This window comes from Gouania willdenowi, chromosome 1 (genome assembly GCF_900634775.1).
Source record: "Gouania willdenowi chromosome 1, fGouWil2.1, whole genome shotgun sequence".
Lineage (NCBI taxonomy): Eukaryota > Metazoa > Chordata > Actinopteri > Blenniiformes > Gobiesocidae > Gouania > Gouania willdenowi.
This window is the reverse complement of record NC_041044.1, coordinates 16,171,027-16,186,056: the sequence shown is the minus strand read 5'-3', so window position 1 is coordinate 16,186,056 and position 15,030 is coordinate 16,171,027. Positions and strand designations below refer to the sequence as shown.

Here is a 15,030-nt window from a genome sequence, read left to right as displayed (position 1 = left end):
TGCATTGTTCTCCCACATCTTTCAGTTGGAGAAAACACCAGAAATCCTGGTAAGAATGAAGTAAAAACAGTTCTATGCTCCGTCTACAGGACCTCACATCCCACAATGCATTGCGCATAATTTTTACGACAATGTCAATAAGTTGTTTACAGTGGAGACCAAAAAAACTTTTGAGCGGCAATTTTTACATTATTTTTTTTCTAGCAGCATACCCTTGATTTATTGACCTATGAGGCCTGTACTATGTTTTTATCTGATCAAAAAATGTTGTCTCTAGTAGTTTTACCATTGTACTCGTTTTTCCAGATGACTGTAGATGTATGCTGTATTACGAAACTGGCTTTGGTTTAGTGAGTATAGGGGATTGGTTCCCAAAAGCAGGAAGGCAGGTGAGCTTTAAAGTCTACCTGTGATGAAACAGTGTTCAAAACACCATAGAAAATATGTAGTTTATTGGTAAATACATACAGTATAACCTGAGTGCTGCTAAGGCGGTTTGGTATTAAACGTGAAGTGCTGGTAGATCCCAAAGTTTCTGTACAAATGAGAAAAGATGAGAATGTGATGAGGATGTGAAAAAAGCTCGGTTTTCTGAGCCAAGGCCTCATAAAAAGCAGTCATGACGATAACATCCGTAAGGATGGAACAATGTGGCGATGAGTGGAGGGCGGTGCAGGCTTTGGAAGCAGCAGGCTTCAATCAGGTTAGTAGTTTCAGATGTGCAGATCGTTCTGTAGCATCCGGTTTTGCCCGGACAGACAGACAGACAGGAAGACGGGGGAAAACCAAGGTTGTTCACATCCTCCGAGATCATTCTTTCATCCTGGTTTTGGGGAAGGTTTACCAAGTGATTCCCTTTATGATTCTGAAGTGAAGTTGGAGCATGAATTAAATTCTCACTTTTTTAACATGAGATCAAAACCTTTCGTGAATCAAAGTCAAAAAGCTCTCCTCATGTGGCTTTCATTCACCCATGTTCAGGTTTCCCCTTTGGATGAATTCTAATTACTGGTGTGTTGCTTTTCATTGACACGATGATTGAGCTCACTGTGAACGCTATTGAGATTGAAGTGCAGCCCACCCTGTGCTATGGCTTGTCTTATTTAAATACGTTGTGGGGGAGAGCTTTCCAGAGCATCGACCATAGCTCCAGGCTCAGTGAATCCTCCAGAGACTCCACAAGAAATGAAGAAAAAAGGAGAAGGGAAAGTGGAAAGAACTGGGAGACCTTTTTAAACTTGTTTGAGGTGCATTTCAACTTGTGACCCTCCCTTTGAATTTTTCACGTTGTTCGGAAATCATCTACCTTCATACAACCCCAGTTACTGTGATCCCATGTTCTCCCAACTAACCTGTGGGAATTTCAGGAATAGAAAGAGTACCCATGATCCCTTGCTGCCACCCACTCGTGCATGTATTTCAAGTGACAGCGCTGCCTCCAATGATCAAACTGGAGGTCCTTGCAGCGGCGCTTTTCGCCTGTGCTTCATCAGTAAGTGTAGCCATCATCTCATTAGACATCTTCTGCTCCTCCCATCATGACAAAAGGCTCCACATGGATTCAGAAATAGAATAAACAGGGATGTGTGTGGTTCGTCAGGGCTGGATCAAAGCTATCAAAGTGTTTATCAAACAAAAATCTGAGGTGTTTTTCTGCCCCAGGGGAGATAAAGGCTTCTCTTAGTGTTTGAGGAGAGCTAGTAACCAGGGTTAGGCTCAATTACATTTTTCAATTACAATTATCCATGTTCAATTACAACTCAATTACGATTACGTTCACCAGCATTTTTTCCAACAGTTATTGTTTTCCCTGAAAGTCAATTGCAATTCATCACAATTACTAAGCCCATAAAATGTGACCTTCCTCTTGTGTTAGCATTCTGTTAGCATAGATAGATAACAGGTCAGTTTGACCCATGTCTTAAATCAGCTGCAAAATAGACTAAGAAATATTATCTATCATCCAATTTGTTTTGCATCTTTCTAATCAATGAAAATATTGCTATTAATATTTTTGCTGTGAGCATCTGAGCCTTTTTCTAGATTTATACTTGCACGTTTTTTTATGGGTGGCTGTGGTTCAGTCCATATGGACATGGGTTGGGAACCAGAGGATCACCGGCTCAAGTCTCGGTGCGGACTAAAAAAATGGAAGTCGTTCTGGTAGCTGGAGAGGTGCCAGGGCACCTGTCAAGCACTGCCGAGGTGCCCTTGAGCAAGGCACCAAACCTCAACACAGCTCCCCTCATTGTAAAGCAACTTTGAGTACCCAGAAAAGCGCTATACAAAATTGATGTATAATAATAATAGTTTTTAAATGGTAAAATGATCATGGTAGATGGAAAACTACACAATATGAAACATATTTTAATAACTGTTAACTATGTATGTGTAAGCAATAGAACTGTAACATGGTTTCCCAGGTTTGCGTTTAATTAAATTGGAATTAATAGTTTTTTTTATTAATAGAATTTCCATATCAATTACAATTACAAAGTCAATTACCTGAACTCTATTACAATTAAGTTACAATTACAACACCAACAGATAACAATTATAATTACGTCATAATTGTTATTAATGATCAATTATTGACCCCAGCCCTGGTAGTAACCCTTGTCACAGCAACGCTTGGCGGTCACTGTCCCAACGCCCTTTTCTATCCGTTGGCTTTATGTGTCCCACTCTCATTGGGCGTACAGTACACTGTACATGTCTATTTCTCTGTGTATGTGTGACTATATATCTGTGTGTGCGTGTACTGTGTCCGTCTAGGTGGGGAATCTGGGTCTGCTCTTCATGTTGCTGTTCTTCATCTATGCAGCTCTGGGAGTTGAGCTCTTTGGAAAACTGGGTTAGTGTTGTGTGTGTGTGTGTGTGTGTGTGCATGACAAACGTGTGTGAGTGTGTTCATGCATGTGATTGTTGCCGGTGTCTTTGAAGTGTGTGTGTATGTGCCTCATCTGACACTGGTGAGAAACTGTGGATTACGTAACACAAGTGCATTTTTTTGTGCAGTTGCATCTGATGTGAATATAAAGGCAGTGCACTAATCAACACACACTTGTCCCCACCCCACACCCCATCCACACACCCACATGTACTATCTCTAACCTTCCTTTCATCCTCTTTCAGAGTGCTCAGAGGAGAATCCGTGTGAAGGACTTAGTCGTCATGCAACCTTTGACAACTTTGGCATGGCTTTCCTCACACTCTTCAGGGTGTCCACAGGAGACAACTGGAATGGGATTATGAAGGTTATTCCTGTTCCCTTTTTTCTTTTGTTGAAGATGAAAAGACAACATGTTAAGAGCTGTTACGGGCTGAAGTTTTCCTCACACTCAGATAAACACCTCCCTCTGTTGGAGAAGGGAAGAAGAACACTCTTCTTTAAGGGCCAATGGCTGTACTGGTTTCTTTCTGGAGACAACATTGGGAGACTGTTGGAAAAAAGAACAATTTCTAAAACAACTCTAAAAAAGATTCAATTATTTTGTAATGATACAGTAGTATTAGTCATGAACATTTTCCATGGCTAATTTATGTTCCATGTCAATTTTAACATGTGAACAATGACCATTTACTTCATTAATTTAAGTTAAAATGTTTTGCGACTGCCTCCCCTGCTCTATAAATTAGCACCTATGCTCTTTGACTTCTAGGAAAACTCTTTTAGTAACTTTATTTGATTGAATAGATATTTGATTTATTTATTTTTGAAAATGTGAAAACAAAAAAAATACATATAAATTAGAAGGAATGTCATAAAACAAGTTAATTTCCAAAACAAGTGAAAAACACAAAGTAAGAAGATTTCAATAAAACATTTACACTTTCAAAAAAGAGGAACATGTCTGATATAATCAATATAACCAATATATCTATACATGTGTATATATATATAAATATACAGACACCTATACACGTTATTTACATCTATATACATAAACAATGTACATACAGTAATGTTATATACTACCCATGCACAAGTGATAATTATAATATGCTACCTATTTAAATATGAACACAATAAAAAATTATATGTATTATTATTATTAGTATTACTGTGTTATTGATAATAATAACATATATACTATATACAGGTACAAAAAAAACTTAACCCACAATTCTTTGATGAATTGACACCAAAACTTCAGACTGTCCCACACAAATATTTCAAACAGATTTTTGATTTATCAAAATTGAGCATACAGTGCATTAAAATATTGGACTGCAAATGGCATTGTAAACATTTACTTGCAAAAACATTGCTAAATACTTGTTCAATGTTAATAAATGAATGACACAATTATGGAGTCACTGTAGATGATGTTTGGAAAAGTTTTATCTTAAAAACCTGTTAGTTTGTTTTAAATTACAGCTCCATGCTGTCTAGGTGCAAACACTAACAACTGCTCCCTTTTTTGCCTCAAACTGCCTGGCCCCAAGCATTGCTGTACGGTAGCTGTAATTTAATTTGCTCGTTTGTGTGTTCTAGGACACGTTGCGTGAATGCCGCCCACAGGACCGACACTGCCTCACATACCTGCCTTTGATCTCCCCCGTCTACTTCGTCACCTTCGTCCTCACGGCTCAGTTTGTACTGGTCAACGTTGTCGTGGCCGTGCTGATGAAGCATCTGGAAGAGAGCAACAAGGAGGCTCAGCTAGAAGAGATGGAGGAGAGGAAGGAGCGGGAGGAGAAGAAGGAGCGGGAGGAGAGGGAGGAGGCGCGCCGACGCCTCAGCTCTGCGTCTGTAGGAGGAGACCTGGAGCCCAACGTAGACACACCTGCACAGGTAACTCACAGCCAGTGGGGGGGACTGGCCATCTGGCATACCGGTGGGCCGTCGACCCAAAGTGGATCGGTCCGGTCTGCTACGTTTTTTTTTTGACAAGCGAGTGGAGGCAGACATGATAACAGGTGACCAAAAATGGTCCAAAAGTGGCCAAAAATGTGTCAAATAAAGAGGAACCAGGTGGTATGTAATGGAAAATGGGCAAAATGTGGCAAACAATTGTGAAAAAGGGCAAAAATGTTGAACAAAAAGAGGCAAAATGTAGGGAAAAAGGGGAACAAGTGGTATTTATTTGACAAAAGTTAGCTCATTTGGATGAAAAGTGGGACAAAAATTGGATAAAAGTGTGAAAAAGTACTTAAAAAAAGGAATATTTATTGGCAAAAAGTAGCTAAAGTCTGAAAAAAGTGTCAGAACTTTTTGAACAGGGGCAAAAAACAAAGTAAGTTGCAAAATTGCCAAAGGAAATAGGTAAAAAAAAAGGGGTTAAAAGCTTCCTGGGTGTTTTCTGGGGGAATAATAATTCAAATGAAGACATAAAGAGCCACATGTTGAGCATCACTGACTTAATAACTACTTCTACATGGTGTCACTGATAATGTTGTGGGCTGGTCTGGATAGAAAATGCCAGGGCTGAATATTTGTACCGAAGCATAAACAAATATATCATGTGTCAGGTGCAAGTTGAAGATGTGGAGGGTTTCCGTGGCAACCTACTGAGCATGGGACGCATGGCGTCGCTTTCAGGTGACACGTATGTGCAGCCTCTCAGATGTTCCCCTCATCCTCCAATCGGCCACGAGGCGCTCTCTGCCTACAGCTACTCAGGTACATCAGCACTCTTTTATTATTCCATCACCTTTACTAGACTTTCATTAGAAGCTTAGAAGAGTGATGAATAAAAAAACGAAAGATATTTATTATGGCGTTAATAATTAATTGTTAGAGCATGTCATTTTCATTGGGGACTAGGTATTTCTTTCTGTGAGGAGGAGAAAGTAAAAAGCCTTAGTATGATAGCTGCAGCCTCCATCATGTTCTTAAATTGCAGATTCTGACTATAAAAGGAAGCTACATACAGTAAAAGAGAATCATTTTCTCCTCCTAATTAATTGTGCCCTAACTGTGTAAACAATGTATGTAGTTCGCTTAGAACTAGGGTTAATTTTGTCAAAAAAAAAGATTTTTGTCATAGTTTTCATTGACTCCATTATTTAAAAAAATAATAACTAGATTAACAAATTATTTTTTTATTTTTGAAATGCATGTTCACAAAAACTATCAAAATATATGTTTAATATATGTTTATAGGTTGAATTAATTCAAACAACTTTTTTCAGGAAATTTACTTTGAAATTTATCTCTAAATTTACTTTGATATCCTGACATGTTTTGACTGCCAACTGTCAGTCTTCCTCAGAGGCATCTAAATATAAATAATGAAATTATTAAATATCAAAATATATTATTATTTTTCACAATAATGTGGTTTTACACATTAATCTCATCAAATCCCTGTGTGTATTTACAAACATTAATACCATTTCATATCACGTTAATAAATGGTTATTAATTCTTTTTTTTTAAATGCATAAACTCTTGTCCTGCATATTTTAGTCAGCTAAAATATTAATGTCATTTAGTCACAAAAACTACTTGACTATAACTAAAATAGTCCTGATCTGTTTTTTTTTGTTTGTTTTTTCATTATTATGATTTTTTTTTTTTTTTTTAATTGTTTTTATTATATATATTTTTTTAACTTATATAGAAGCATCTGGTTCTCTCATGGCCATCATTGACCCTTATCATTAATTTGCACCTTGTCATTCAGTTTGGCTAACAACCTCTTTGTGTATTATTGCTCCTTGTATTGTGTATTATTGCTGTTTTTTTATTATGCCGCTCTTTGCCTTATAAATTACCCCTCGGGGATTAATTAAAAAAATGTTCATATTCTGTTTCTGATGACTACATTCTGATATAAACTGCGTTATAAATATGACTAAAACTGATTCCAAATTTGCTGTCAAAATTAACATCGTTAAGCAAAAACGTTCATGTATTTAACTTTTAAGAATTTTTTCATTGCATTATCCATCTTCTTTTTTTTTTTTTTTGACATGCTGTCAAAGGTCAACACCACAGGAAGTGCAATCATTATAAGACAGCAATGCATATTTTGTTATTGCAATAAAATACATTGATTTATTTTATTGCTTAATTGTGACCATCACCAGCCCTCCCTAAGGAAGGGTAAGAAATCCATCCATTTTCATACCCGCTTATTCCCGTTTAACAGGGTCGCGGGGGTCGGCCGGTGCCAATCTCTGGCGCTCATAGGGCGCTGGACAGGGCGCCAGTCCATCACAGGGCAACACAGACAGACAACCATTCACTCTCTCATTCACTCCTATGGGCAATTTAGAGACTCCAATCAACCTTACAGTCATGTTTTTGGATTGTGGAAGGAAGCAGGAGTTCCCGGAGGAAACCCACGCAGCACGGGGAGAACATGCAAAGTCCACACAGAAAGGACCCAAGTCCACCCCAGGGCTTGAACCCAGGACCTTCTTGCTGTGGGGCGGACGTGCTAACCGCTAATCCACCGTGCTCCCGTCATTGCATTATTTTTCTTGAAATTTCTATTTGACAACATTGTACAGTTTGGGGTAAAATTAGCAATACAGAACCATTTGTGATTTAAAAATATTGAAATGATTCAATAATGGGAATAGAAAGATTGCCAGCTCTCCTATAAATCAGGTAAATACATTGAATTTGTGAATTTAGTGGAACTGAAGGATTTGGAAGTGAACTAAAGGGATAATAATTATCATTCATGTTTTTTCTGTAATTTTTTCTTTGAACAAAATCCTCCCACTGGACTTTAGTTTGACCCTCCTGACCCTGGTCTGGACTCTTTGAGGACCACTGCTCTAATCCATCTCACTATCAAAGTCACAGTTAGTCTTTACATTTGGAGAAACACCTGTGGGTTTCTCTTTGATGCTGTTATGATGTGCCCTTTTATCTTCTCTCTGTTTGTGTGTGTGTGTGTGGTTAATCTCCCCCAGGCTCCATGTCGTCCCTGGGCTCCAGCCTTGGTGGCTCTCTGCTGCAGGTTCCCGGGGCTCTTCCCTCCATCAGTCATGCGTCGTTGAGCTGTGGGCGACGCTCCAGCCCAGTGATTTGCCTCAGCACGTCTCAGAACGTAGACAGACCCTCCCTGCATCGCCTCAGTCCAGCTGAGAGCGTGGATGGACACAGGCTGAGTCCAGCTCACAGGATAAACAGACACAGACTGAGCTCTGCTCACAGTATAGACGGATACAAGTTCAGCCCAGCCCATCACACCCACAGACACAGACTGAGCTCTGCCCACAGCATCGATGGATACAGGCTCAGTGCAGAACACGCAGCAGACAGACCAAAACTCACGTCCAGCCACAGCATCGACAGACATTCGTCTCTCAGACTCAGTCCAACACACAGGAGACGACACTGGCTCAGTCCACAGGACAGTTTGGACAGAAACAAGCTGAGTCCCTCCTACGTCCCCGAGAGCTCCGCCCACAAGAGACCAGCATCTTTCCGCTCTGCAGGCAGAACACTACGGAGACAGGTATGTTAGCATCTTTAATCACTTATAGATCTTCCTCTGCTCCCATGGATGGAGATCTGTGACTGCGATTGGATCATATTAAATCTAGAAATGTTCCAGATTAGCTTTTTGCTGATATCCAATATGTCCATATTATCAACATATTCAAGTTTTTCTTTACTGAGATTAACCAATATATACTGTACATTGACCCTAATTAAATTTTTTATTATATGTATCTCAGCAAAAAAAACACATTAAGCCTACTTTTAATGTGATTTCACACAAAATATTATCTGTAAAAAATAATAAAGTAATAAATAAAAACAATAATTATTCAATTTCAGTAATAGAAAAAGTGCCTTATTTGTTTTTAATGTACTGTCCCAAACAACAATACATATTGATGTTTTAATAATGGTAGAAAAACAGATACCGCTGTCAACCGATATTATATTTTATGGCAAATATCGGACAATATTCTCACTCATTTCTAATTAAATTAGTTACAACCAACCTGCTAGATATGATCTGTGATATGTTTAATGGTCTCTGTGATGTTAAACCAGTTTTTGGTTTTGTTGCCTATTTTCTGCAAACCCTTTAGATCCCAGGTGTCAAACTCAACATCCGGGAGCCAAATCTGGTCCTTTAGAGCATCCGGGCAGCAGGAGAAAGTGATTCATTGATCAAACCTTATTATGTCAGGCCCCCAAATACATCTATTCAATGAAACTTCACAATATTGGGCATATAGTTTTCCAATGCTTATATCACATGATGATGGCAGTCATTTTTTTTATTTTTTAATCTCATATTGTTATAACTCTTTTTCCAAAATTGTGCATTTTTCCTGAAATTGTACTGCAAATTTTCCCCAAATTAAATATTTTTTTTTTCTCCACAAAATCAAGAAAATGTAAAGAAAAATTCCCACAGTAACTATATTCTGTCACTAATTTTTTGGATATTGTCGATGCCTTCGATACTTAACATACGATTTATACGTGGAAGTGCAAACTAGAGCATATTTATGATGAAATTACTAATTTTCTACCTATAATCTGCTGCCCACTTCAGATCAAACTGCTCTATAGTTGGCCCCTGAACTAAAATGACTTTGACACCCCTGCTTCAGATGCTTTAAATAAGACCTTATTCTTAGATGACTGTTTCTAGCAGTGTCCCACTGTGACTGTCAGAAGCACTAAACCACAGTCTGCTTCACTCTAATGCTCCAATGGAGCTTCATCAGGTCACGTTGACTTTCATAAATCATTTGTACTGTTGCTGTCTTGCTTTTTGGCCTTCTTAGTTTTAGATTTTTAAACATATTGATTAAGTGTACCTTGAAAGCAGGTGTCGAGTGTATACATATATTTTGTAATTCAATTTTTATTAGTTTTCAACAAGAGTTTAAAAAAGCTTATACATACATACAGTACTTTACCATAATACAAAGCCAAGCCCAAAAGGAGCATCTACACAAACAAACACAGACACAGACACAGAGGGAGACAGTAAACATACTTACACCTATGCAAATGCATATACAGTAGATGCAAACTGGAGTTCACTGGAAGGGTGCAGCCAAACAATGTATCACTATATGCTGCAGTATAAAGGATCAGCAGCCAGCATGGCTAGTAGATTCTTAAAGTTACCAGCCAAGCAGATTTTACACCAGACAATTTTTTTTCCAGCCAAAATAAACTACATTATGAGAGCCACAGAATAGATTTAAGCGTTCATGTTTTTTTTAATAGTTTTTAATTGAGCTGATTGCAGAAATACATTAAAATTGTAAAAATATATACGTTTAATTTAAAAACAATATTGTAACAATGCCTAAAAGGTGCAATATGGAACGCTGGATGTGTCGGAGAAGTGAACCTTTTATAAAGTGTATTCTTATAACTTAATAAACAAACTTAACCGAGATGAAAATTGGATCCGTGGAACACTGTTGGAAGTTAGAAAAAATACAAGTAATCAGTACTAAAAATGTTTTACTAACATGCATGATCTTCAAATGTAAACAAATCCCACTCCCCACAAACTGTACAGTGCACATTTTAAAGGTGAACAAATAGATCATGTGTGAAATGTAATGTTCAGAGTCTGTGCTTCTCTGCGTATGTTCAGTGGCTGCTGGATCTTTGCGTAAGAAAGATCAATATCTCCACATGTTGGTTTGTTTGTTATAAACTAATTTTACATCTTCATTCCATTTGTCTTCTCCGATAACAAACCAACAATCATGCTAACGTAAGCACGTGGCCAATTGTTGACACGTCTTGACATAGTGTTCATGGGAAATGTAAGATTAGTACAACCAGCAGGGTTGCCAGATATACATTACAGTTTAAAATCTAAACACACACAAAAACCCTCAAAAACAGCCCAATCTGACAACAATGACTTGTCTCCTTGTTTCTGCAGCCTGTCGATTCAAACAGACACATTAGTATTTGTTTCATTCTTCAATAGGCAAAATGACTAGTAACGCTACAATGTTACCCACCAAAGTTAATTTTTACCCACATTTGACAGGTGGGCAGGTGTTAATTTAAAGCCCTGGTCGCAACACTATCCTGCATCCAGTAATAAGTGCTGTTCTACACCATACTATCTGGTGGACAGTTAGTCCACTTCCCTTTGGTAACACACCCAGTAGACAAAGCAGCGGGTGTTGTGCCAGAGTAGAAGACATCACAGTGTTAATGAAGGAGATCATCTTAGACCAGAGTAAATCTATCCTGGGGCATGAATACAACATATGAACAAAAGTACCAAGAGAAGCATCACATCTCCAACACAAGTCTGTATTTCTGAGTCCAATAAGTTCTATTGATATATTTGTCGCTAATCAAACAGGTCTGCATTTCCCTCAATACTTTAAACTGTGATTCAATAAGACGAGTGTATATATGTGCAGCTTCATGTTGTTGCAGCACCCGCGCCTAGAGGGTGAACTAAAAACAGGTGAACATGTAGTGACGATAAAGGAAAGAAAGAGTCAAAGATCATTTATAATTCACATGCAGGTGACCTCACACTGTTGCACGCCTTGTGTTACTATTAACGTTTTGTACAGAAGTAATCAAGAATTAGTGCTGTTTATGAGCACATGTCACTTATCTTATTGTTTATTGCACAATTATTACATTGTCGTTACTCTTTATTCTATAAGCTTCCTAATAAGTAAAGCTCAGTGCAGAAGTCATTGTGTATTTACAGCATTGGTGCTGCAATGATGTCATTAACCTTCTAATGCTTACTCATCTTTAGGTTTACTGTAATTAGCTTGTATCTAACATATAGTTATTGCCACAGATTTATGAATTATAAGTGAAAGTACTGCATCAGTGTTTTTACACAGCAAAAAAAAACTATGTACATTTTGCTACTTTTTTAACAGCAATTACTTGAAACAAAAAGCCAGGGATGATGATTTTTTTTTTGCATGCCCTATACTAATATAAATAAATAAAGTTCATTTGCTGGAAAAAAGTTGTAAAAGGTTGAAATTGTAAACACTCTTATTTACAGTGTTAGAAATGTTTTGCGTATTGCAGGACGGCGCTACATCGGGGCTAGGGGGCGCTATAGCCCCGTCAAGAATGTGTTTTTTGCACATCATTTTAAGGTTTACTAGCAGTCCAATGCAATGAATAATTTTGTAATTAGGAAAAAAAAGAGTTCCCAAAAAAGCCAGAGCCCGTCTCCCAGAGAGCCTCTACAAACTTTTACGCATTTCTGTCACGCTGCTCAACACCTCAGCTTCATGTGAGCGCAGTTTGTATGCGGTGCGTTAAAACATACCTAAGAAACCAAAAGGCAAAGCCTCGACTCAGCAATCTTGCCTGCCTGTCCAAACACGCAGAAACAACAACAAACACATCGTTCTCCTATAAAACAACTGGGGTGAGTTCGTTCTTCCCTGAAGTTTTGGATTTATTGTCTGATTATTGACAGGCACAAGAGTAGCTGTCAGGTGTTGAATAGGTCACTTTTGCACATTAACTTTTTTGTTGCCATTGCCTTGTGGTCACTTGTATAATGCTTAACTAATTTGATAAATATTCTTTGACAAAATTCAGTTACTGTATATCTAACATGCTGTGAAACTCCTGTGTTTACTGTATATACGTATATCTATGCTTTAGCCAGCGGCGTTTCTTGTTTTTGCCTCAAGCGTTTACAGTGTAGATCAAAACAAACTTTTGAGCAGCAATTTCAACCTTTCACATCTTTTTTTTTGTTTGTTTGTTATGATTTATTGTCCTTTTCAATGAATCCTGTTTGTTTTTGTGGTGTTTGCAGGAGGCCGTACGCGTCGACTCTCTGGATCAGATCGATTCAGCTGATGATATGGTGGAGTCTCGACTCACTGTACCTGCTGCCACTTCCACTCCACCACGGCAGCGAGCGTCCAGTGTGCACACGCTGAAGTCCAACCACTCCCAGAGAGTCATCTCTGGTAGGAGCCGCAGTCACAGTGAGACGGCCACACAGGAACACTACCCCCAGCAGAGCGTCTCAGCTGCTGAGACCGTGTCCACTTTGCAGGTTCCTGTGGATGAGTCCACATCAAGCACCAGATCGTGCAGCTCAGAGCTGGTCCAGCAGCAGGTCGACGCCGACCAGGAGGTCAGCCTTATCACCAGCTCCGTCTGCTCACACAGCAGCAGACACCTGAGCCCTAGCCCTGGGGAGCGGAGTCGCCTCAGCCACTCGGCCTCCCCGGTTTCAGGAAAGAACAGGAAGCAGCGAGTGAGCCCGCCCCCGGAGCAGGAAGCAGTGCCCACGGCCCCTCAGCTTATGGACAGCAGTGTGGAACTCAGGAGGCGAACTCTGTCTTTTGACGCCACAACCGTCTCTCCTAATCAGCCAGAAGGAAGCTCAGTGGACGACTAATGCAAACCTGAAGTTAACCCTAAAGCAGGAGATGGACCAGTGTCCCACTTTGCCTCATGGATCTGCTCTAGAACATGTCCCAGGGTGTGTGAGCAGAACTTATGCAGACTTGACAGTATGAGAACTTTGACCTTTTTAGTGCTTTTTGCACATGAGATGCACACAGGAAAAGACCACCTCTTCTTCTGTCTTACACCATAGCTTTAGTTCAGACGTAGGAAGCACTCCCCAGCTATATGACCTTTAACACTAACCTCCACAGTGCTTGCTCCCAGTCCCATCCATGCAACTGAAGCCTAGGTCAGAATACAAGACAAAAGTGGTCCTGATAACACGGGAGACGTGACGGCACAGTCTAAATCTGGAATCTTACATTATGTGCATCAAAGGACCAACACAAGTGTTAACAATGGTTGTTATTTGGTTCCAAACAGCAAATAATGGCTCTAAATAATATAAGAGGATGAACAACAAAGAGTATTCAGAAAAAAACGAGGCTGTTTCATCAGTGTTTATCATGTACAAACAAATCCAATTAAGATGGTTTTAGCCAAAGAAGAAAAAATCTCTTTTATCCATCATTTCACTTTTACAAAAGAACAGCCTTTCTAACTTTGTGAAAAAAAACTGCTTGATTTGTAAACGCACTGCTATATGAATAGTTTTTATTGGTATTTGAGACAAAATCTACACTTGTGTCCATCCATAGTTTCTAAATAAATAGAAGTTAAACCACTGCTGTAAAGTAGCTTCATCTCCAAATCTGAGAAAAGTAACATTGATCAATATCATGTACTGTAGTGTGACCTGGGCTTTGGTCCTTTCCAGGGTTGGGGTCAATTACATTTTTCAATTGCAATTACGTCCTCAATTATTCATGTTCAGTTACAACTAAATTACAATTACGATGACTGTCCTTTTTTTTTAAAATTACAATTAAAATTACAATTATTATTTTGCCCAAAAGTCAATTACAATGACGATCTCAATTACATTTAATTACAAATACTGAGCATTTATTAAATAACTCCATAGAACTTCCATCCTCTTGCGTTAGCTTTCTGTTAGCATCTTTTATGATAACAGGTCAGTTTTCACCCATGTCCGAAATCAGCTGTAAAATACACTAAGCATATTAATCTAATTAGTTTTTTTTTCATTTCCTAGTTACTTTGTTAGGCTTCTTTATCCATGAAAATATTGGTATTAATATTTCTGGTGTGGGTTTCTGAGCCTGTTTTCTGTCAGTATACCTTTAGATTTCAATTTTAACTAACAGGTAAACTTGATATGAAACATATTTTAATGATTGTTAACTATGTATGTATACGCCTTAGAAGTGTAACATGTTTCCCCAGGTTTGCATTTAATTACATTTTAGTTGACAGTTTATACATACAGACCCTTTCCAAACAATTAGAATATCATGGAAAAGTTGTTTGATTTCCTCAAAAAATTCAATTCAATTCAATTTCAAAAAATTTAACTTTCATAGATTATAGATTCGGGGCACACAATTTAAACAATTTTAAGTATTTATTGGTTTATTTTTACATAATTTGGTCTCCCAGCTCATAAAACCCATGAAAACAGGAATTCTGTTCTTCATCTGTCTTCCTCCAAACACTTGGACCTTGATTCCAGAATGAAAGGCACACTTTACTTTCATCAGAAAGGAGGACCTTGGACATTCAAATTTTTTGGAAAG

General features: G+C 38.4%; 1 protein-coding gene across 1 annotated transcript in view; it reads left to right on the top strand.

Annotated features, from left to right (window-relative positions):
• LOC114479831 (voltage-dependent T-type calcium channel subunit alpha-1H-like) overlaps positions 1-14,744 on the top strand; it is a 77,133-nt gene extending 62,389 nt beyond the window's left edge. The window contains 6 exon segments of the mRNA XM_028473767.1: positions 2,776-2,854; positions 3,136-3,257; positions 4,499-4,798; positions 5,476-5,626; positions 7,876-8,423; positions 12,729-14,744. Coding sequence (XP_028329568.1) covers positions 2,776-2,854; positions 3,136-3,257; positions 4,499-4,798; positions 5,476-5,626; positions 7,876-8,423; positions 12,729-13,322 — 1,794 coding nt within the window. The 3' untranslated portion in view covers positions 13,323-14,744.
• Positions 14,745-15,030: the final 286 nt, after the last annotated feature.